Source organism: Trachemys scripta, chromosome 16 (genome assembly GCF_013100865.1).
Source record: "Trachemys scripta elegans isolate TJP31775 chromosome 16, CAS_Tse_1.0, whole genome shotgun sequence".
Taxonomy (NCBI): domain Eukaryota; kingdom Metazoa; phylum Chordata; order Testudines; family Emydidae; genus Trachemys; species Trachemys scripta.
This window is the reverse complement of record NC_048313.1, coordinates 27,508,639-27,532,723: the sequence shown is the minus strand read 5'-3', so window position 1 is coordinate 27,532,723 and position 24,085 is coordinate 27,508,639. Positions and strand designations below refer to the sequence as shown.

Sequence of the window (24,085 nt, the reverse complement as noted above, 5' to 3'; positions counted from 1 at the left end):
GCACCACTCGGGTTTGATTTCATGTCCTGACGCCTGCCCGACTGCTGGCCCAGTGGTTAGAGCCCTGCTTTGGGACTCAGTAGTGCTGGCTTCCATTCCCAACTGTGCTGCTGGCCTGCTGGGTGGCCTTGGGCAAGTCACTGCCCCGCTCTGTGCCTCAGTTCCCCCTTCAGCAAAATGGCCAAATAATGCTTTGTAAAGTGCTTTTCTCTCCCCTGATGAAAGGTACTATCTCAATGCTAGGCGTTATTGAGCCAAAGGAGCAGCTCCATTAACTGGTAGTAGGTTGTTATCCCCTAGTGGTCCAGTAACAGGGCCTGCTCTGCTGTCAGGTGACACTCCGCAGCCCTGCGTTCATTTGGATAATTCAAAATAAAAAATCTGTCTGTTGTGTGTGTGTGGGGGGGAATTTAATGAACCCTTGAGTTTTGGGGTGCAAATGCACCAAACCCCCTTTCAGGGAGAAGGCAGCCTGCCTTCCTTGGAGGCCATGTTGTTCTCTCCTTTTTTCTGACTCCCCTTTATGCAGCTCCGGTCCCATCAAGGGGCCATAAAGGGAACGTAATCTCCCACACGCACACTTGCCCAGGCTCAAGGGCCTGGAGAAGAGCAGAAAAGCCCCATACGTAGGGGTGGGGCTGGAGTACGGCTGGGCTTTGGCTATTTTTGGCTGCCCACAACACCGCAGGGGCCTGAGCGTAAGTTAGACCAACCCTGAGGCTGCTCTAGGTTATGCTGAGGGGGGACCCGGTTACCAGGCAGCACATAGATGGGAGCATCTCAGCCAGAACCGGTGGCCCAGTGGCTTGAGGGATCTTCTCTTCCTTCCCTTTCAAGTTTTGGGCCACAGGGGAACCCAATAACATGTACAGTTTTCACATCAGAGATGAGGACTGCGCCCACCTGCACGAGGGTGGCCAGTGGAATGACGAGGCTGCCACTTGCACTACAGGTGGATCTGCGAAAAAGCTGCTTCTTTCTGCTAAATAGCCGGAGTCCCGCCCTGGCTCTGAGCACCGGCTGAAATGTATCCCGGCCCACGAGGCCTGTGTGACGTTATTGACTTGAACTGTGACCGTATAGATCATTGTTGCAACCGAGGTCCTATAGTGGCTCCAAATCTTGTACAAAGGAGGTCTAGTAAAGCGTCTATGAAAAAGTTGTAATTTGCTGGTTATGATTATGCTGTCTGTACATATGTATCATTTTTGCATTTGAAGTTACGAATATTGGCTCTGTACTTGCATCTCAATGTGTTTGATGCTAAGTAGCATCAGTGAAGCATTTGGCCAGTTTATTGAGAAGAGACTCTTCAGATTAAATGCCCAATCAAGAAACACTTAACTAACAATGGACCTTGGGAGACTCCAATCCACATATGAGTTGCCCATGTGACTCCAAACTCCACCTTGCTGCTGTGATTTTCCACAGTAAGAGAAAAGGGGTGTCCTTCCACTTGGTGGAGGATATAAAAGACCCTGGAAACCCCCTCATTTTGTCTTCAATCCTGCTTCTTACTGTGACAGTCAGCAGCAACCCTCCACCCCCTTAATAGCTAGCAGCCGTTATGGCAGCCAGCGGCCATTAGGGGGAAGCAGACACCTCAAGTACACTGGTTTCAGAGAAGCAGCTGTATTAGTCTGTATCCGCAAAAAGAACAGGAGTACTTGTGGCACCTTAGAGACTAACAAATTTATTAGAGCATAAGCTTTCGTGGACTACAGCCCACTTCTTCGGATGCATACTCAAGTACACAGTAGCCTAAACTTTTCAACTGTCTTCCCTTTCAAGGCCTTGAGGTAGTTGAAACTGGTCCCAAACTGGTTTTCACTAACCAGAGAGCAGAAGCACGGGTCTGGTAACCACCAATCAAGTGTTAACACGGCAAGGGCCTTTGTCTGGATGTGGGAGGATCCTTTTACATAAAGGAGCTGTAAAATGTGTGTAAGACAAAGTTTTTTGTACCAAGGTGCGAAACTCTCCTTTCTTCTGCAAAATAAAGCAACCTTTCCTTATCCCTATCTGGCTGTTATTGGCTCTCAGCTAGGCGAACCCTATATTTCAGCAACATTACCTCTGGAGGAACTGTGCTACAAACTGAAGCTCTGAACAAAGGACTGAGGACCCATCCCAGCTGGGGATGTTCCAGAGACTTGATTTGAACCTGCAGTTTATTCCATCGCTGCTTCAAGCCTGAATCGAGAACTTTGCCTTTACTGTATGTAATTGATTACTTTGACTAATTTTTACTCTCATCTATCTTTCTTTCTTTTTATGAATAAACCTTTCGATTTTAGATTCTAAAGGATTGGCAACAGCGTGATTTGTGGGTAAGATCTGATTTGTATATTGACCTGGGTCTGGGGCTTGGTCCTTTGGGATCGAGAGAACCTTTTTTCTTTTACTGGGGTGTTGGTTTTCATAAGCATTCATCCCCATAAGGAGTGGTGCTGCTGGTGATACTGGGAAACTGGAGTGTCTAAGAGAATTGCTTATATGACTTCTGGTTAGCCAGTGGGGTAAAACCGAAGTCCTCTCTGTTTGGTGGTTTGGGGTGCCTTAATAATAAAGGACACCCAGCCTTGGGTGGGACTGCCCCGCTTTAAGCAATTTGTCCTGAATTGATACTCTCCGTAGTGTCCCGCCAAAGGGCATAGTCAGCAAGATCCACAGAACCAGGTAAATCAACTCCCCGGGCGCGTCCCCACCCCCCCCCCCCCCGTGAGCCCTCCCCACTCCACCCTGGTGGCCCCCGCCCCAAGTCCACTCACTGGCTTTGCCGGGCTTGGGCCGCTGCAGCAGCTCGGCAGGGAGGAGCTGCCTTTTAGAGGCTCCTGGGGGCTCCTGCAGCAGATGCATGCTGGCAGAGGCCCCCGTGTGCCCCCCCCCCCAGCTCCCTCCTCGCCACGCTCTGGCTCTGGGGCTATCCCGGGAGTGTGAGCCGCTGCTGCCCCTCCTGGAGCAGGCTCAGGGCCCCGGCGGCGGCTCACATGCCCGGGAGCCACAGAGCCCGAGCGTGGTGAGGGGAGAACTATGGGGCACATGGGGGCCTCTGCCCGCATGCATCTGCTGCAGCCTGCAGGAGCCCCCCGGGGGGGTGCCAGGCTGCAGCCTAGACAGGAGGGGCGGGGGGCGCGGCTGCTCCCTGCTAGCGGTGCCGCTGCCTTTGCAGGGCTCCTGCCCCCTGCGCCGTGCCGGCTCCTTCATGGCTGGGGCTCACTGCCCGCAAGCAGACGCTCTGGCTCTCCGGTGCCTCCGTAAGGCGGTTCCTCCCTGCCGAGCCAGGGCACCGCTTTTTGGCGCCCCCAGGGCTGTCCTTAGGATTTATGGGGCCCTATGCCGTAATATTAAACGGGTGCCCCTATGCCCGATGGCAGCCTGAGCTTTCAGCCTGGCGGGGGCGGGGACGGAGGGACAAGGCAGAAAGAATAACAAGACACCCGTCCAGCCTCACGGTGGCAGAGAGTCACAGTTCCCCACAGAGACCCCTGCACCCTCTCCCTCACACAGACTGGACATGCAGAAGGTACCTAATTAAAAGCGCTAAACTTGGGAATAAAAAATGTCAGTCACGGGTTTTTTGATATGCCCTGAAGTTTGTCAGAGATTTATTTGCAAAAACTTTGTAGTAAGGGCAAGTCATCTGTCCTGCTGAATACAACATTAAATATTATGGAATACATGATGCAGCTCTTCTCTGTTTTACATTTTCTTAATCAGTATTTCTAAGCTGATTTTATATTTTAAATGTACTCTTAAGCCTTCATAAAGTAACCATTCCAGATTACTACATATTTAACTCACTGAAACAAAGACATTATTTTAAATGAATCAGTCACAGAGGTTTAGTGTGTTCATAACAATGTTCATTGCTTTTAGAAAAAGGGAACACTCATTTACTGTGTGATACCTCCATAACAACAGACATGTTTATGAAATTTCACCAACTTTAAAAAATATGTTTCCAAAGATTTTAGGCATAACAAAGAATTTTAGATCTTAGTAAGGTACTGAATTTGCTTAAAACTAGTTCATCAGATACGCAGAAGTAAAGAAAGGGAAACTCTTTGTCCGGCTATCTGGAAGCAAAGGGCTGTTGCTTCTTTCAATGCGGGGAGAGGGAGGGGAGGTGAAGGGAGAAATGGATGGACAGAAAGGACAGGAAGACTTTGGAAGTAAGGTTTTTCACTATAGTAATTAAAATGTTTATTTTAGATAAGGGGGGTCTTTTGAATAATTATTTAAAAAACCATATGTCTGAAGATCCAAGCATTTAAGGCTAAAGGCTAAAGATGATTGTGCATCTAAAAATCTATGCAAGGATTTTTTAGTGATGTGATTTTATAATCTTCACCAACTCACTAATGAAATATTTTTTCAGCAAATTTTGAACTAAGGTCCTGTAGACTGACATGTTCTGAGTAAATATTACCGTCATGCACAACTTCCTCAAGGCCCCTCCCCACCTCTTCTCTGACCCTTCCCCTGTGCGCTCCTGCCCCGCTCCCCCCCTCCCTCCTGGAGCAACCTAAGCACCGGCAACAGCTGTTCGATGGTGGGGAAGTGCTGGGAGGGGTGGGAATGTGGCACGCTCGGGGGAGGAGGCAGAGAAGAGGCGGGAGAGGGGGGAGCTTGGCTTCCGGTGGGTGTGGAGCTTGTAGCAGGAGCACCAGGCGCCCCTGTCATTGCAGGGCCCCGTGCCAGGGCAGCCTGGGTTTTTCTGTAAATCCGCCTCTCCCTCAGGGTCTTCCTTAACATGGGCTTTCAGTTTAACCACTTCCTTGGGGTTTGGGTATTTTAGGGTAAACCTGTGATTTTATCTGCATGATAAACGTGTCCCCTTTCTCCCTGTTCCGGAGGGTCAAAATCGGAGCTCTTTTGCTTAACAGAATCCCTTGGCCGGCTGGGTGTGTCCTTTCTGTTAGCAGCTACAGCCAAGTCTTTCTCCCCGCACTCAGTCAGGTAATTTGCATCAACACAGACTGTAGCTTCTTTATTAGTTTTTAGATCCTCAAGCGTTACCAGTTCCAAGGCTGGACTCTGCCTTAAAGAGATTTCATCCATTTTCACTAGCACCTTAGACTCAAGGTTCAAGGACCCGGCCTGGCCCTTCTCCCTCCGCACTGGGCTCCGGCATCCGAACCCCCTGCTTTGTGAGCTCAGTTCGGCTGAGGGAGACCCCGTCAGTCAGGGCCGGCTAAGCACAGTTCTGCTGCCCGTTCCTCCCACAATCAGGATAACAACATTTCAGTCCCCTGAGTTCTAAAGTGATTTGTAACCCAGCACCCGCCAAAACGGATCACGTGGGCAGCGCAGCTCTGTCTGCTGGATACCCAGGCCGAGCAGGTGTATCTGTGTAAAGACCGTCTGGCCCTGAAACCTCCTCCCCACCCCGTGCAGCTCATCACACGCTGCTTCAGACCTTGCTTCCATAATTATTAACCAATCTAAGTTATTAACTTACCGGGATGCTTTTACTATGTAATTAACTAATTGTAGTGAATAAAACAGTGATACTTGGTCAGTCACTGTGCTGTGAGAATACATATATGTATAAAACGGACGTACTGTTTAAATATGATCACAGAGTCCTATAGTACATGAAACAATGAATTCACCCTACTGTGGCTCTCTTGGGTAATGCTGATTGCTAATTTGGCTTCCGAACCCCTGAGGTCTGAGTATCGTTGCCTCAGGTCCAGGGTTTGTTCCTGACAAACTGCCCGGTTATGTTATCTTTAAAACTAGCCAGGGGAGAACAGAGCTGCTCTGGGATGATGGACCTAGGGACCTCTTCCCTTTTTGAAGCTGTGACTCACTCGGGGTCACCACTGCCGGACGCAGGAGGCAGGGTGATGGGCGGTGCTCTGACATTGTCCACGCAGGCTGCACCACGGGAGCACCTGACTCACCGTGTGTATAAGAAGTCCAGAAGGAGCTAACAGCAGAGCACACGGGCCACCCACCCATCCTGCTACCCTTGGCCCCAGAGAAGAAGACGCCTGCACAACTGAGAGATCCGAGGGGACGCAGAGCAGATGCCCAACCTGCCTGGAGAACCTTAGTGGGACGGGGAGGACCCAGGAACACGGGCTGGGGTCTGTCCCCTCCCTGCGGTGAGACAAGCCAGCTCCTTTGCTGGCTAATGAGGAACCTGCTGCTCTGTGTGTTGCTCATTCTCTGGGGGTGGCAGTCGGGTTCCTTCCCTTTTTGCTCCTTCGTGGTGCTGGAAGAAAGTTCAAAAAGCAGTTTGGCTTTTCCTCTTTTCAAAAACAGATCAGAAATGGGGGGGTCTCACCTAGCCTGCCATCCCTGGAAGCCCTGGGGGTGACTGGGGAGCTGGCAGGACTGACAGGGTCACACTGTGTGCAGGGGAGCAGAGCTTGGCCCTTTGGCTTCATGCTTTTCATTGTTGCGGGTGTGCATTAAATTCAAATGCCTGAGACGCAGCGGGGAGAAAAGCTCTTTTAGCTAAAGATGCTACACACAGATCCCTGCCCCTTTAATTATTGTCAGGCGTGATCCAAAGTGCGTCCCACTCAGTGCCGGTGGTGGTGGTGGTGGAATAAGAGCCAGCGTGTGGCCAGGACAGAATATCAGAGCCATTTCCCCCCTTTCCAGATCGCCCCCTCACGAACCGGCAGCTGGTGATCACCACCCTGATCATTATCGCCATCAAATTGCTCCTGATGATCCTGGTTGTCTTCTCCCTCCTCTACCGTGAGTATCCACCATGACCTGGGCCCCCTACCCCAGCCAGAGCTGGTCTGGTGTGTGCTAGGCACCTTCTCAGACAGCATGGACTAGTAGAGAAAGTACGGGACTAAGGTTCTATTCCAGCTGCGGGACCTTGGGCAAGTCACTTTAATGCCCCGTGCCTCAGTTTCCCCATCTGTAAAATGGAGCTTATGAGCCTGACCCCCTTCGCAAAGTGCTTTGTGTGCTCGACTGATGAGAAGGGGGAGGCATTATTATGAGGGTTTGAGATTCCCCCCTCCCCAAATCCTGCTCATCCCTGCACGGAGGAGGTGAGAGCCCCAGTTGGCCGGGGGGGCCCCTCACTGGGATTCCTGCCCCACCGCACTCGGCCGGCAAGGTCAGGGCTGGGGGAAGGGGTAAATGGGAGGTGCTTTCTGGGCTCCTGTTGAATGTTCCTAGTCTTCCTTTCCTTAATGTCCCACCCTGCGCACTGGGAACTGGGACAGCATCACATGGGGCATAGGGAGGGGGATGAGCAGCCAGTGGGGATGGGGGGTGGGGATGCTGCAGTGTCTCTTTCAGATTTAGGGGTGTTGGGATCAGGGGTGGTTCAGCCTGCAGATGAGGTGGGGGAGAAAGATTCTGAAAAGTCTTGATCTGGTTTAGGGGTGCAGGGAGGTGGGGATCAGGCATTAGGCAGGGTTGGGGTGCTGCAGCATCACCCTCTGGGGTGCAGGGAGGTGGGGTGAGCAGCACGCTGCAGGGGTGGGAGGGTGTATCCTATCAATGGTCCTGAGACTAACACAGGCCGTGCTCAGTTTCACAGGTCGCCCCTTCTCCCACCAGGGGAGTAGAGCAAGTAAGAGCAGAGTGGGGAGAATCCAAATGCAGTGTCATGTTCTAGCTGGGGTGGGGGGGCTCCCCTTAGGTGGGGTGGGGGGCTGCGGAATCTCCCATTAGTGCAGGGGCTGGGGGCTGGGAATGGGGCCCTGCCACTCGCCCTGTGAGAGCAGAGCCCATAAGGATGGATGGAGGGGCCGCCTGTGCCCCATGTCTCTGCCTGTAGCTTCTGGTTTCACGTGTGTCTTAGGTTTCCTGTGGAGCACCCACACCTGCTGTGGTTTGGCCTGTGCTCTGTGCCTGGGGGGGAGGTATCGGCCCCTCAGCGGCACATGGGGGGGAGGGATTGTCCCTCCGTCGGCGCATGGAGGGGGTGACGGGACGGATCGGCCTTCTGTCGGCATGTGGGTGGGAGGGATTGGTCTCTCAGTGGAGTGTGTGGGGGAGGGATCGGTCCCGCGTCGGCACGTGGGGAGCAGAGGCGGCTCTAGCTTTTTTGCCGCCCCAAGCATGGCAGGCAGGCTGCCTTCGGCGGCATGCCTGCGGGAGCGCCCCGGTCCCGCGGATTCAGCGGCATGCCTGCGGGAGCGCCCCGGTCCCGCGGATTCGGCGGCATGCCTGCGGGAGCGCCCCGGTCCTGCGGATTCAGCGGCATGCCTGCCGTTGAAGCCGCGGGACGGGCGGACTCCCACAGGCATGCCGCTGAAGGCTGCATGATTGCTGCCCTCGCAGGGACCGGCAGAGCACCCCCCGCGGCTTGCTGCCCCAGGCACGTGCTTGGAGCGCTGGTGCCTGGAGCTGCTGCTGGTGGGGAGGGTCGAATCAGCCCCTTGTCGGCATGTTGGGGGGGCGGGGATCAGCCTCCCGTCGGCATGTGGGGTGGGGGGATTGGCTCCTTGTCGGCATGTGGGGAGGAGCGCTGGCACGTGGGGGGGAGATTGACTCATCGGTGGTGCGTGGGGGGGCATTGGACCCTCGTCGGAACGTGTGTGTGTGTGTGGGGATTGGCCCCATGTCGGCCCGTGGGGGGGATCAGCCCTATGTCAGCCCGGGAGAGGGAGGGATTGGTCCCTCTTTGGCACATGAGGTTGGGGGAACCGCTCCTCGTTGGTGTGTGGGGGAAGGATTGGCCCGTAAGTCAGTACGAGAGGGGTTAGGGATCGGGTCCTCGTCGGCGTGTGGGTCGGAATCGGCCCCTTTTTGGTGCGTGGGGGGGAGAGGCTCACAGCTGTGTTGTCTCCTGCAGGCGCTCCCCAGTGCCAGTCAGGCTGGGACCAGGACCAAGGGAGGTGCTACCTTTTCTCCCGGGATAACCAGTCCTGGGAGGCAGCGAGACACTCCTGCTTAGCCCAGAATGCTGATCTGGTGGTGATCAACGACCCAGAGGAGCAGGTATGAGGCCTTGGCCCAACCCATCCCTGGGGTGTAATGACCCCTGGGCAGAGGGCCGGCATGAGGCTTCGGCGCAGTTTGGGCCTGACGGGAAGAAAGGAACGGTGGGAGTCCCCAGCTCAGGGCTGGAGCAGTGATAAGGCCTAGCCCTGGCTCCCACACAGGGGTGAATTTTGCCCGGCTAGGGCAGGAAGGACTTGGGGCAGCAGCACAGAGAAAGGACGATGTGAAGCAAACGGTTGGGAGGTTTGAAGAGGGCTCGGAAAGCAGAGCTGTTCGGCAGATAAGAGAGGTGGTTACCCGGCAGGGTTGTTAGACCCCCCGGTGGGCTGGGAACACGAAACTATCTTGCCAGAGGAAGATTCCCACCAGATTGCAGAGCTCAGGAGTGTCCGCTGGGAGAGAAGAGCCAGGACTCGACTGTAGTGCCAAAGGTGCTGACTTTAATTTTTCCGGGTGGGTGCTCCATCCCCCTTCAGCCCTGCCTACACCCCACCCCTTCCCCCAAGGCCCCACCCTTGCCCCACCTCTTCTCGCCCCCACTCTCCTTCCCCCAAGACCCTGCCCTTGCCCCGCCTCATCCCATACTTGCTCTGTCCCCTCCACCAAGCACCTCCTGCTGGCTGCAGAACAGCAGATCAGCGGCTGTGTGGCCAAACAACTGATGGGTGGGTGGCTGGTGGGACCTGAGAGCCCCAGGGCACCCACAGAGTCAGTATCTATGGTAGCGAATGTATTTCCTTTGGTCAGTGCTTTCCAGCACCAGGAATGGGCCAGCACCCTGGCTGGTGCACTGCAGCCGTCATCGGCGCGATCCCGATTGATGTCAGCTGGGGATCTGGCCCAAAGATCCTGCGACAGGAACTTGGGTGACAATTCTGCTGTGGCCTAAACCAGACCAGGCTCCAGTTGGCTCTGCTGGGCATATGGGAGGAAAAAGCAAGAACGACTTAGGTTTGTCCCTGTGGCCAGCAGCTCTGATACCCACAGGGATGAGGAAGCCCAGCTAGGGGCAGGCTTTTTACAGTCACTTTCAAAGGAACAGCCCTTATGAAAGAGGAACTCGGACGGCGCATTCGTAACGCTCACCCTTACCTCCTGCTGGACCTTGTCGTAATAACTGGCCTGACAATTTACCCTCACTGTGAACGCAGAGCTGTACAAGTTTGAGCGTTCCTGAGATGGCACAATGACCGAGAGTAACCAGGGTTGATGGGAAAAGGTCCCAAATGGGAGACAGACGGAGTTAGTTCAAACAAAAGAGCCTTCTGCTGTAACTCAAGGACTGGGTTCAGATCACGCCTGGCAAACAAGAAACGTGTGGAACCAGAAAGGAGTGAATCCAGTCTTGGAGATTAAACCTACTTGGTGGCCACAGGAACGATGGGCTGCTCCACCCATTGCTCCCTTTTGGGACCCTGAAAGAGAAAAGTAGGCTACTGGAATGAACTTCACCATCATATCTCCCCCCTCCCCCACATCTTCTGGGACCCGAGACCTGTGTCATCCTGAGCCTGAAACGTCCTGACCAGACGGGGCCAGAGAGAGGGACCCAGATGATGTCACCTCTACCGGCTCCAGCTAATCCCAACCACCAGCTGGGATGAAACGGGTCGGACTGTAACAACAACAGCCGCTCCAGCCTGTCTCAGCAGCAGGATGGTTGTTACCAGCTCTGACACCATCTAAGAGACAGTGCTGGGTTTCACTCAATCGTAGAACTGGCAGGGACCTTGAGAGGTCATCTAGTCCAGTCCCCTGCCCGCATGGCAGGACCAAATACTGTCTAGACCATCCCTGACAGACATTTATCTAACCTACTCTTAAATATCTCCAGAGACGGAGATTCCATAACCTCCCTAGGCAATTTATTCCAGTGCTTAACCACCCTGACAGTTAGGAAGTTTTTCCTAATGCCCAACCTAAACCGCCCTTGCTGCAATTTAAGCCATCGATTCTTGTCCTATCCTCAGAGGTTAAGAACAACAATTTTGCTCCCTCCTCCTTGTAACAATTTTTTTTGTACTTGAAAACTGTTCTGTCCCCTCTCAGTCTTCTCTTCTCCAGACTAAACAAACCCAATTTTTTCAGGTTCCAGAGTGGTAGCTGTGTTAGTCTGTATCAGCAAAAACAACGAGGAGTCCTTGTGGCACCCCAGAGATCAACAAATTCATTTACAATGGCGCCAATGGCGCTGGGCCCACACTTAGAAGGGGCCCCGGTGCCCGGACTGTAGCCCTGCCCCCTGCATTCCCTATACGCTTTGTGCCAATGCCCTGCCCCCACCTGGTTCTCCCCACTGAGGCCCCACCTGCTGCTCACACTTCTCTGCCCTCTCACAACCGTGCAAGCGGTGGGCGGGGCCTTGAAGGGGAAGGGGTTGAGCAGGGGCGGGGTCTTGCGGCAAAGCGTGGGTGGAGCAGGGGGCGGGGCCACAGTACAGGTGCCAGGGCCCACACATGATTAATTTGGCCCTGCTAAGGGCCTGTCACACAAGTGGGGCAGGTTCCTTCTAAAAACTCTGCCGCTCAAGGGGATGGGACCAAGGGAGACTGTCGGACTGAAAGCCTGGCTCAGTGCTTTACAGTTCAAAGGCTTTCCCTTGCTTTTCCATCTTCGCTTTGCCTTTGATCAAAGGTTAAAAGGGTTTTTAAGGGAACCGAGCAGGCCGGGTTAGCGCTGTTTAATGTCGGCCAACGACTGGGTTCTGGTAACACCTTAGGCCCGTATATTCCAGCTAAATTAATACAACAGGGCCTCCTGGACTCCCTGTGCATTACTCTCCCCTGCTGGGTTGTGCCCAAGTTTGACTGCAGGGTTGGGATCTGTTTGGTGCGGTGTGATCTATGCCACAGCCACCTCTGTCCCAGTGCAGGACCCAATACCCTCCCCCGCATTCCAACACCATCCATCCCTGAGGCTCGGTGCCGCCTCTCCCCACCCTAGACCGAGACCATCGCCAACCCCTGCTCCTCTGTTGACATCTCTCCATCCCCCCGACCCTCCACTGGAGGATGAGGAGACGCGGGCGCCTTGCCTCCTCCTCTGGCATATGCAGCACGGAGTGCCCAGGCCATCCCTTGGGGTAAGTTCCTGCCATGGATCTGGCTTCAGTTCTAACCACCCAATTCTCTGTGTCATCCTCTCTAGAATTACGTGGCTATTAAAGCTGGTTCCATTCGTCACTGGATCGGCTTCACCGACCAAGGGACTGAAGGCGTCTGGCGCTGGGTGGACAATACTCCTGTGGGATTTACGTAAGCTTGGGGTGATCCTCTGCTCTCCCCTTCCTGCCCCTGGCCTTCCCCAGCTCCCCTGCAGGGACTTTCTACCTCAGGAGCTGCAAGGCTGAGGCCAGGGATGGAGCCACTCGGGTTTGATTTAATGCGCTGAGGACTGAACGACTCGAGGATTTATCGGTCCCCACAGGTCACTGTTTGCAATCTGGCCCAGGTCTCTAGTGACCAAATGGCATTGCTGGTGGGTGACCTCTGTTTGAAACGAGCTTGCCGGGTCTCAGCCCAGTTCCCAGTGGGAAAAGCATCCACAGATCGCACTGGGTGCTCGTTGGCCATCACAGCCAATGAACCGAGGACGGAATGGGTCACAGGGACAGAGTGTCCCTCTCAGCCTACAGCGGGGTCTCTCCAAGGCTGGTCTGGTCTGAGACATTGTGGTGAGGGGAAACTTGTGCTGCTATGGTGTGTGTGGGTAGCAGCCTCTATCCCTGCACCAGGGCCTTCAACAGCACAGCCCTCCCCCACTTACTCCATTAACTGGTAGTAGGTTCTTATCCTCTAGTGGTCCAATCATGACGCCTGCCCTGAGAGCAGGTAACGCTGACTCTGACCCCACGTTCATTTGGATACTTCAGAATAAAAGATCTATCTCCTCTAGGGGGAATGTCACAAACCTTGAGCCTGGGGTGCAAATTCCCATGCAGAGAGTATTCAGCCTGCCATCATGGGCAGCCATATTGTTCCCTCTACTTGCTTTAATCCCCCCTAGTGCTGGCCAAAGTCAATGGAATGGGCCCAATACTCCATTGCTCAAAGGCCCTTTACGCTGCTCTGGCAGAATCAAGGGATTTTGAAGGAGATTTAATCTCCTCCCCCACCCTCGCCCAGGATATAAGCAGCATAAAGAGGCTGGAGAAGAGCTGGCACAACAGCCCCTGGCGCAGGGGTGGGGCTGGAGCCCTGCTGGGCTCTGGCTGTTCTAAGCTTCCCAGAACCCGACCAAGGGCTGAGCATAAGTTTAATGAACCCTGAGGCTGCTCTCGGTTGCCTGAGGGTGGGGCCCAGCTTACAGGGGGTGTGTCTCCTCTGGGACGGGAAGTCGATGGGCTAAGGTCTCTGAGGGCTCGTCTCTCTCTTCTTGTTCAGGCAGTGGAACAAAGGGGAGCCCAATAACCTGAAGGGAATCAGCGACGAGGACTGTGCCCACCTGCTGGAGAGCGGCCTGTGGAACGACGAACCCTGTAGTGTCTCTTACAGGTGGATCTGTGAAAGGGCCGCCACTGTGTAAACAGTCCTCTCTCCCCGGCTCTGAACACAGGCTGAAATTCATCCCCCCGCTGCGAGCCCTGGGCACCGCTCATGGCCTGCGTATCAGCCCGTTGGGCTTGTGATGATGCACTCCATATACTTTATAAAAAATATGTTTATAAGTGTGAATATGATGTAACTGGAATATGTTTTATAGAAAAGGTCTCTTGTAAGGTATCATTACAAAGCTTATAATCTACGGAGTGTGGTCATCCTATTTGTATGAATGTATCATTCTTGTATCTGAAACTAGGAATATGAACTATAATTCTGAGGTCCTATTGTAATTATGCAAAGTGTGAACCATTAATGGTGGTTTAGAATCTTGATGGCTCCCATTGACTAGGACAATTGTTGTAAATGGCTCTGTTTATTTGCAAACCTTCTGGGGTCGTGCAGGCCAGCCCTGGAAGAATGGAGACTAGGGGTCTCACAGGACATGTGAACATGTCACCTGATACTGGAATCCATCTTAAACCTGGTGCTTTTGCATTTAGAAGGAGGGGTGGGGACCCAGAGAGACAAAAGATTCCTGCCTTGTGCCAAAGCTCTAAAAGGGGGTGGAACAGATCAAAGTGGGTCCCAGTCATGAGAAAGCCCCGGCTTTCCACCTAAGATGCCTGCTGGAACTAACAAGGATTGTACCGGGGAAAGGATTGGGCCCAGACTAGGAAGGAGTCTAGTCTGTGAAAGAAGCTTATTGGAACATCTCTGAGGTGAGATTTACCTGTAATCGGTTTCTTAATGTATTAGGCTTAGACTTGCATGTTTTGTTTTACTTAACTTACTTTGTTCTGTCTGTTATTACTTGGAGCCACTTAAATCCTACTTTTTATACTTAAGAAAATCACTTTTGTTTAGTGATAAACCCAGAGTAAGTGATTAATACCTGGGGGAGCAAACAGCTGTGCATAGCTCTCTATCAGTGTTGTAGAGGGCGGACCATTTATGAGTTTACCCTGTATAATATGCTTTATACAGAGTAAAATGGATTTATTTGGGGTTTGGATCCCATTGGGACTGGGTGTCTGGGTTCTGGAGATAGGTAACCTGCTGAGCAGTTTTTGGTTAAAGTCTGCAGCTTTGGGGGCATGTTTCAGACCCTGGGGCTGTGTTGCAGCAGGCTAGCGTGTCTGGCTCAACAAGGCAGGGTTCTGGGTCCCAAGCTGGCAGGGAAAATGGGCTCAGAGGTAATCTCAGCACATCAGGTGACAGTCCCAAGGGGATCTCTGTGACTGAACCTGTCACAGAGCTCTTGTGCTGGCCCTTTGCCAGGGCTGAATCTCACCCACATCCTAGCTCTGCCTGAGGTATCCTGGCACCTCTCCCTCTTTGCTGCTTCCAGTGAAAGCGCCTCCCCCCCCCCCGCATTCCCCGGTTCCTGGGTCGGGCCCTCACCGTCTCCTGGCCTCACTGAACCTCCATCACTTTTCAAACCCAACACTACAACTCCTTTCTCCCCTCCCTCATGGAGATAACGAGGCTACACCCGTGTAGGTGTCCCAAGCAGAGGAGGGTGCTGGGAGCTGTTCCCTTGCTCTGAAGGGGCTAGTGGTGTACACAAGGAGCTGGGAGCCAGGACTCGTGGGGTCTATCCCGGCTCTGGGAGAGGAGTGGAGGCTAGTGGTTAGAGCAAAGGTGGGCTCGGAGCCAGGACTCTTGGGTTCTATCCCCGGTGCTGGGAGGGAAGTGAGATCTAGTGGTTAGTGTGGAGTGGGTCTTGAGCTCCTGGTTCTCTACAGTCACCTGGGAGGACCAGGATGCACTGCAGCGGGGAGCTTAATAAACATGGGAACTTCCCAGTCAGAGAGGTCACCAGTGGCCGCTTAAGGCCTGGCTCTTTGTCTTTGTTGTGAGAAGCAAGTGAAGGGAAGAGTGGTGCGTGAGTGAGTTGGGAAAGTGCAAAATCCAGGAGCACACCTGTGCAAGCTGCAGCAGGAAGGAGGCAGAGCCCTGCAGGGCGGCCGGAGCGGCAAAGCACACACACACACAAAACGCCTGCGGGGCGGCCGGAGCGGCAAAGCACACACACACACAAAACATCTGCGGGGCGGCCGGAGCGGCAAAGCACACACACACACACACAAAACACCTGCGGGGCGGCCGGAGCGGCAAAGCACACACACACAAAACACCTGCGGGGCGGCCGGAGCGGCAAAGCACACACACACACACACAAAACACCTGCGGGGCGGCCGGAGCAGCAAAGCAGAAAAACAAACAAAAAAAAAACCCGTGGGGTGGTCAGAGCGGCAAAGCAGAAAAAAAAAAAAAACCCTGCAGGGTGGCCGGAGCGGCAAAGCAAAGCAAAAAAACAAACAAATCTGCAGGGCGGCCGGAACCAGGGTGCAGGGGGACTCCCTGTGCTGCAGACATGCAGCGGAGTGCGCACCCAGTCGAGCGGGGGGGAGAGAGAGAAGGGGGGCGGCCAGGGCTTCAGCAGGGCACTTGCCACGCGGCCCCTCCCACTGCGCCGCTCTGGTCGGCTGGGAGGGAAGGACGCGGGCTGCCCTGCTGAGTTTGCTGCAGGGCGCTCCCCTCCTCCGTGCCGCCGCCCCCTACAGGGCGTCCGGAGGGGCAGCCGGAGCCCGGAAGGGGAAGCGCCCGGCCAGGGGCGCAGGGTCTGGAGGTCTGGGGGCTGCCCGGCAAACCGTGAAGCCAGTAGTGCTGGGGCAGCTCCGCTCTTCAGCTACACAGAGCTGAGGTGTCTGGGGGGAGCAGACGGGGAATCCGCCTGCAGCTCGCAGCCTGCGGGAGCCGCAAGGTAAGCAGGGGACTGGGGCAGGGATGCCGGAAAAGCTATTTTCCCGAACATGTTCGGCTTTTTAACAATTCCCCCCAGACGGGGATTTGAGGACCAAAAAGCCAGACATGTCCAGGAAAAACTGGACGTATGGTAGTCCTACCTAAGTGCCCCACTAGGACTTCACCCCCTACCTAAGCCTCCCTGCTCCTTGTCCCCTGACTGCCCCCAACCTTACCCCCCCAGTCCCCAGACAGCCCCTCCCGACCTCCCGATCCATCCAACCCTGCTCCCTGTCTCTTGACTGCCCCCTCCAGAACCCCCCTGCCCCTTCTCCGACCCCTGGCCCCCTTACTGTGCCGCTCAGAACAGTGTGTTGGGCTCCACGTGCAGCCCAACACGCTGCCACACTCCCCCACGAAGCGCATAGCCCAGTTCCCGCCCTCGCAGCGTGCTGCGGAGCGGCGCGCTGGGCAGGGGGAGGAGATCCAGACTGCCGGAGGACTGAATGTCCAGCGATCTGCGAAGCAGGGAGGGAGGGAGGGAGGGAGGGAGTGATCTCAGCTGCAGGGGAGAGGAGGGGGAAGCGGAGGAGGGGCTCTCTCTGGGTGCCGGTGCCCCATGCGAGTGGCTCGATCTGGCCGGCTGCCCTGTCAGCCGCGTGCACTCTGCATGGTGGGAAGTCCGGACATTTACGAATTCCCCCCAGACGCTATTTTTAACTCAGAAAAGCCGGATATGTCCGGGGGAATCCGGATGAATGGTAACCCTGGAGTTCTGTTGGTTTCTTTTTTACAACCGCATCCAGGGCCGGCTCCAGGCATCAGCTTAACAAGCAGGTGCTTGGGGCGGCCAAGGGAGAGAGGCGGCATGTGAGGCAATTCGGGGGTGACAGGTCTCTCACTCCCTTTAGGAGCGAAGGACCTGCCGCCGAACTGCCGCCGCCGATCGCGGCTTTTTTTTTTTTTTTTTGCTTGGGGCGGCAGAAATGCTGGAGCCGGCCCTGACCGCATCTGCTCCAACCCCTCAGACAGAGACCAACACCTACAAGATCTTCACCAAGCATCTCAAAACTATGATACCCACACAAGGAAATAAAGAAACAAATCAACAGAGCCAGACGTGTCCCCAGAAACCTCCTGCTTCAAGACAGGCCCCAAAAAGAAACCAACAGAACTCCACTGGCCATCACCTACAGTCCTCAGCTTAATTCTCTCCAACGCATCATCAGTGATCTTCAACCCATCCTGGACAATGATCCCTCACTTTCGCAGACCTTGGGAGGCAGGCCAGTCCTCGCCCACAGACAACCCGCCAACCTTAAGCATATTCGCACCAGCAACCACACACCGCACCATAACAACTCTAACTCAGGAACCAACCCATGCAACAAACCTCGATGCCAACTCTGCCCACATATCTACACCAGCAACACCATCACTGGACCTAACCAGATCAGCTACAACATCACCGGCTCATTCACCTGCATGTCCACCAATGTTATATATGCCATCGTATGCCAGCAATGCCCCTCTGCTATGTACATTGGCCAAACTGGACAGTCACTACGCAAGAGGATAAATGGACACAAGTCAGATATCAGGAATGGCAATATACAAAAACCTGTAGGAGAACACTTCAACCCCCCTGGTCACACAATAGTAGATGTAAAGGTAGACATCTTACGGCAAAAAAACTTCAGGACCAGACTCCAAAGAGAAACTGCTGAGCTCCAGTTCATTTGCAAATTTGACACCATCAGATCAGGATTAAACAAAGACTGTGAATGGCTATCCAACTACAGAAGCAGTTTCTCCTTCCTTGGTGTTCACACCTCAACTGCTAGCAGAGCACTTCACCCTCCCTGATTGAACTAACCTCGTTATCTCCATACTGATTTATACCTGCCTCTGGAAATTTCCATTACTTGCATCTGAAGAAGTGAGGTTCTTACCCACGGAAGCTTATGCTCCCAATACTTGTTAGTCTCAAAGGTGCCACAGGACCCCCTGTTGCTTTTTACAGATTCAGACTAACCCGGCTACCCCTCTGATATTTGACACCATGTAGCAAGTGACTAGGTGCAGGCAGGAGGGTGGGTCACAGGCAGAGCGTGGGCACAGGCACAGCACAGGTGGAGGGGCTGTAGGTACAGACCAGGGGTACAGGCAGAGGGGCTCCAGGCAGAGGGGAACTGGAGGGGCTACAGGCAGAGGTCATAGGGCCAGGTGGAGGGGCACTGGAGGGCTTTGGCACAGCAGTTACAGGCACAGAGCACAGGCCAAACCACAGCAGTTGTGGGTGCTCCACAGGAAACCTAAGCCACACATGAAAACAGAAGCTACAGGCGGAGACATGGGGCACAGGCGGCCCCTCCATCCATCCTTATGGGTTCTGCTCTCACAGGGCGAGTGGCCTGGCCCCATTCCCAGGACCCAGCCCCCACCCCCGGCACTAAAGGGAGATTCTGCAGCCCCATACCCCAACTATGGGGACCTTCCTACCCCAGCTAGAATGTGACACAGCGTTCAGGGGCATCTTTAGGATTTATGGGGCCTATGCAGTATTATTAAACTGCTGCCCCTCGCAGCCCGGGGGGGGGGGGGAGGGATGAGGCAGCAAAGGATACGGAGCCGCTCGGCCTGCCTCACAGCGCTGGAGAGTCACAGTTCCCTGCAGAGACCCCCGTACCCTGTCCCTCACGCAGAATGCGCCGCGCCGGCACATTCAGCTCTGTGAATATGGCCCCTGCCTAAGGACACTGCAGCACTCTGGGTGTGCGGGACCTGACCCGCTCTTGCCTGCTGTCATGGGTGGTGAGTGAAGCTGCCACTTGGGGAGGCGAGCTCCCCAGCCCACCTCTTCTGCCTGTGGCCCCGCCCATACATCACCCCTGCTCTGCCACAGGCCCCGCCCTCTCCCCACTGTCTCCCTCCTCTTTTCCCTCCCTCTGCCTGATCATCCCCTTCCAGTCAAATCCCAAATGAAGCAATTTAAAAAAACACTTTTCTGCGATTTCTTTCTAAAGAAAATGGAATATTTCCCACTGCATGCCAGACGGTGAAGACTGGACATGCAGAAGATACCTAATTAAAAGCACTAAACTTGGGAATAAAAAATGTCAGTCTTGGTTTTTTTTGATATGCCCTGAAGTTTGTCAGACATTTATTTGCAAAAACTTTGTAGTAAGGGTGAGTCAGCTCTCCTGCTGAATACAACATTAAATATTATGGAATACATGATGCAGCTCTTCTCTGTTTTACATTTTCTTAATCAGTATTGCTAAACTGATTTTATATTTTAAATGTACTCTTAAACCTTCATAAAGTAACCATTCCAGATTACTACATATTTAACTCACTGAAACAAAGACATTATTTTAAATGAATCAGTCACAGAGGTTTAGTGTGTTCAGAACAATGTTCATTGCTTTTAGAAAAGGGAACACTAATTTACTTTATGTGATCTTCATAACAACAGGCATGTTTATGAAATTTCACCAACTTTAAAAAATATGTTTCCAAAGATTTTAGGCATAACAAAGGATTTTATAGCTTACTAAGGTACTGATTTTGCTAGAGGGGTCTCTTAAAACTAGTTCATGAAATAGTTAGAAGTAAAGAAAGGGAAACTCATTTGTCTAGCTATCTGACAGGAAAGAGGTGTCGTCCCTTTAAGGGCTGTCTTCAACAGGGGGGTGAAGGGAGAAAGGAATGGACTGAAAGGACAGGAAGACTTTGGAAGCAAGTTTTTTGTACTGTAGTCATTAAAATTAAAATGTGCATTTTAGATAAGGCGGGTCCTTTGAAGGATTTATTTAAAAAAAATATATGACTGAAGATCCAAGTGTTTAAGGCTAAAGATGAATACTCAGATTGTGCATCTAAAAATCTATGCAAGGATTTTTTAGAGATGTGATTTTATCATCAGCAACACACTAATGAAATATTTGTAAAGCACATTTTAAACTAAGGTCCTTTAGACTAACATGTTCTGAGTAAATATTACAGTAATGCACAACGGTTTTTGTCAGTAAATTCAGAAACTGACGGTATATACCTGGGGGTTGGCAAATGCCTTCATTACCCCTTGAATGGCTCTTTAACAGTTTCAATGTTGTGCTAATAGGTCTGGCAGGCTGGAGGCTTTTTTCACTTTTAAATTACTAGATCCCCCTCTGGAGGAAGACTCACCAGGCTGTGGTTGGAGCCTGCAGGAAGGGTCAGAACAGGGATAAGAAGAGCCGGGGGGTGGACACTAAGACCCAGGGGTGCCCCAAATTTTCGGGTGCCCTACGCAGCCGAATAGCTCTCTGCTCTTACCTGCTGTGCTCCCCTTGGTTGTGGGGCCAGGGTCTCCTGGTTTGATGGGAGAAGGGGCGGCCTGTGAGTCTCAGAGCCATCGATAGGATGCATGTCCCCTCTATGCACATTTTGTCGGCAGAGCGCATCCTCACTACCAGGGCTTGCATCGACTTACGGAGCGATGCACTGTGGGATAGCTACCCACAGTACACGGAGCCGATTGGAATGTTGGGTTGGGCTCGCAATGCTTCATGGGATGAAAACATTTGTGCAGGTGGTTATGGGAATATGGCATCAGCATCCCATGATGCACTTACTTCCCTTCCTCCCTCCCTCTCTGAAATCAATGGCAAATAAACCAAGCCTTTTTTGTGTCTTTTTTCCTAAGCCAGGGTTACCCGTGCAGATGTCATAGCACGGCAAGCATGGACCCCACTCAGCCGTACACGGTTCTTGTGAGCATTGAAAACACTTCACGCCTTAACCTGCGGTATTTGCAGAGCGAAAGCAGGAGCCTCCGTGTGGAACAATGTGACACACCTCACCTTGACACAGTGGAGCACCGCTTCTGGGCCCAGGAAACAAGCACAGACTGGTGGGACCGCATCGTTATGCAGCTATGGGATGACAAGCAGGGGCTGCAGAACTTTCAGCTGTGTAAGGACACTTTCATGCAGGGCCGGCTTTAGGCCGATTCAGCCGATTCAGCTGAATTGGGCCCCGTGCCAAGAGGGCCCCCGCGCTGCAGTTGTCCACCCCGCCCCCAGCTCACTTCCACCTCCCCCCTCCCCTGAACGCTCCGCCCCCTCCCCTGCTTCCCGCGAATCAGGATTCGCAGGAAGTCTGAAAAGAAGCAGGGGCGGGCCGGCAGCACAAGGTAAGCTGGAGTGGTGGGGGTGGGAGAAGGGCTCCGGGGAGGCGCGGCCTGTTCCCGCAGGCCCCAGCGGCTCTGGCCCGGCTTGGCTCCAGCCCGGCCCCTGCGGCCCGGCTCCGGCTCGGCTCGGCCCCCGCGGCGCGGCTCGGGTCGGCTCTGGCCCGGCCCGGTCCCCGCAGCTCGGGTCGGCTCCGGCGTGGCTTCCGCGGCGCGGCTCGGGTCCCCCCCGGCCCGGCCCCCGCGGCGCGGCTTGGGTCCCCCCCCCCTCCCGGCGCGGCATGGCTCGGGTCTCCCTGTCCCCCCTGTCCCCCCGGCGCGGCTCGCTTGCAGCAAGCCCCGCCCCCAGGAATCGGGCCCCGCTCTTGCTAAAGCCAGCCCTGCTTTCATGGAACTGTGCGAAGAGCTTTCCCCAGCCCTGAAGCGCAGCAATACCAAAATGAGACCTGCTCTGACAGTTGAGAAGCAAGTGGCGATAGTTCTGTGGAAGCTTGCAACGCAAGACTGCTACCGGTCAGTGGGGAATCAATTTGGAGTGGGTAAATCTACTGTGGGGTCTGCTGTGATCCAAGTTGCCAGGGCAATCAATAGATTTCTGCTAAGAAGGGTAGTGACTCTGGGAAACATGCAGGATATGGTGGATGGTTTTACTGCGATGGGGTTCCCGAACTGCGGTGGGGCGATAGACGGAATGCATATCCCTGTCTTGGCATCAGACCACCTTGCCAAAGAGAACGTAAACCGAAAGGGATACTTCTCAAAGGTGTTCCAAGTGCTGGTGGATCACAAGGGCAGTTTCACCAACATCAATGTGGAATGGTCGGGAAAGGTACATGACACCCACATCTTTAGGAACGCCAGTCTCTTCAGAAAGCTGCAAGCAGGAACTTTCTTTCCAGAGTGCAAAATAACCATTGTTGATGTTGAAATGCCAATCGTTGTCCTTGAAGACCCAGCCTACCCCTTGCTCCCGTGGCTCATGAAGCTGTACACAGGCAGCCTGGACAGCAGTAAGGAGCAGTTCAACCATAGGCTGAGCAAGTGCAGAATGGTGGTGCAATGTGCCTTTGGACATTTAAAAGCCCGCTGGTGTAGTTTGCTTACTAGATTAGACCTCAGCGAAAGCAATATTCCCATTGTTGTTGCTGCTTGTGGTGTGCTCCATAATATCTGTGAAACAAAGGGAGAAAAGTTTCCAGCGCGTTGGGGGGTGGAGGCAGATTGCCTGGCAGCCAGACACCAGGGCAATAAGAAGAGTACATCGAGGCGCACTGCGTCTCCATGAGGCTTTAAAACTAGTTTCATCCATGACCCACAGGGATGTGAACCTTATGATGCATCTGAAGAAGTGAGATTTTTTACCCACAAAAGCTTATGCCCAAATAAATCTGTTAGTCTTTAAGGTGCCCCTGGTCTGCTTGTTGGTTTTATGAATGTTGTTCCTTACCACGCTGCCCCCTTCAGTGCATGTCCCCGCCCATAAACTACACCTCCACTCACCACAGTGTGCTGAGCGAATAAAGAGCCTTTTCTCCTCAGTCCATTAACTTTTATTATGCTCACAAGCACTGATGAGAGACAGCAAAGAAAAGTAAAGATAAACTGGGGCTGATAACACTGCGGGGTGGGGGAGAAACAAGGACAGGTTGCTTACAATTTGTACTGAAATAACAATCAAAGCTGTGGGAATGGGCACCTTCTGTTCCTTGTACCTTCCCCTGGAGTTGAGTACAAGGGATACTGGAGCTTCCCCTCCCACCTTCCCCACCCCTGCATCCTAGGATGTCTGGGGAAGGAGGATGTGGAACTTGGCAACTGGGGCTGCAGATTCAGCATAGGGTGCAGTGGGACTCTAGCATCCAGCTGCCTTTCTTGAACCTCAACCAGATGCCTCAACTTGTCTGTTTGCTCCCTCATAATCTGCACCATCTCGTCCTGCGTATCACACTTGTGTTCCCTGCATGGTCTCCTGTCCTCACAGCCATTGTGCATGTTCTCCAACAGTGCAATCCTCCATGCACTGAGCTTGGTCTTGTCACTCTCGGAGGCACGTATTAACTCATTGAACATGTCCTCCTGAGTCTTCTTTTTCCACCTTCTAGTCTGGGAAAGTCACTGTCCCGGTGTGGAGGATGCGCCCATGGACAAGGTTTCAGCTGCAAAGAATGCAGAGCAGATGGGTAGGATTGACAGTACAGACATTGTTTGAGATGCAAGGCTAAAGCTTTTCATAAAAGAAACAGCCCTCAATGCACTTCCCTGCAAGCCACAACATAAGCAGAACTGCTGGCTACTGCAAGAGTCACATGCAGTTGCTCATAGAAGCGACTTGTCTGTGGCCGAGAACCAGAGCAACTCTTCACCTCCCTTGTATTCTGGTACTGCTCAGTGTAACTAAAATAAGTGCTCAAGTGTGCCTGCTGGGAACTCGCTGCTTCACTTAACCGCATCCTCACAGAATGTGTGTGTGTATAGGTGCCAACTCCATGGGTGCTCAGAACCCCCTGTAAGCCCCGTGGATCAGCACCTCCCCCTCTCTCCCAGCGCCTCCCGTGCACTGCCATCAGCTGTTCAGTGGCATGCAGGAGGTGCTGGGGGAGGGGCAGAGAGGGGTGGGAAGGGGCAGAGTGGGAGCGGGAAGAGGTGCAGTGAGCATTTGGGGGAAGAGGTGGAATGGGGGCGGGTCCTG

The 24,085-nt window shown here is 53.6% G+C and overlaps 1 protein-coding gene across 3 annotated transcripts; it reads left to right on the top strand.

Annotated features, from left to right (window-relative positions):
- The first annotated feature begins 1,523 nt into the window (after positions 1 to 1,523).
- Positions 1,524 to 13,604, top strand: LOC117888509 (hepatic lectin-like). 3 transcript variants are annotated; one of them, XM_034791977.1, is made up of 6 exons: positions 1,524 to 1,615; positions 1,758 to 2,218; positions 6,622 to 6,720; positions 8,786 to 8,931; positions 12,082 to 12,188; positions 13,317 to 13,604. In XM_034791977.1, the coding sequence occupies exons 3-6, from the start codon at positions 6,690 to 6,692 to the stop codon at positions 13,456 to 13,458; spliced, it is 426 nt and encodes a 141-aa protein (XP_034647868.1). In that variant the 5' UTR covers positions 1,524 to 1,615; positions 1,758 to 2,218; positions 6,622 to 6,689; the 3' UTR covers positions 13,459 to 13,604. The 3 variants fall into 3 exon arrangements, with proteins under 3 accessions (XP_034647868.1, XP_034647869.1, XP_034647870.1); XM_034791978.1 differs by lacking the exons at positions 1,524 to 1,615; positions 1,758 to 2,218 and adding an exon at positions 5,723 to 6,116; XM_034791979.1 differs by lacking the exons at positions 1,524 to 1,615; positions 1,758 to 2,218 and having other exon boundaries at positions 6,377 to 6,720.
- Positions 13,605 to 24,085: the final 10,481 nt, after the last annotated feature.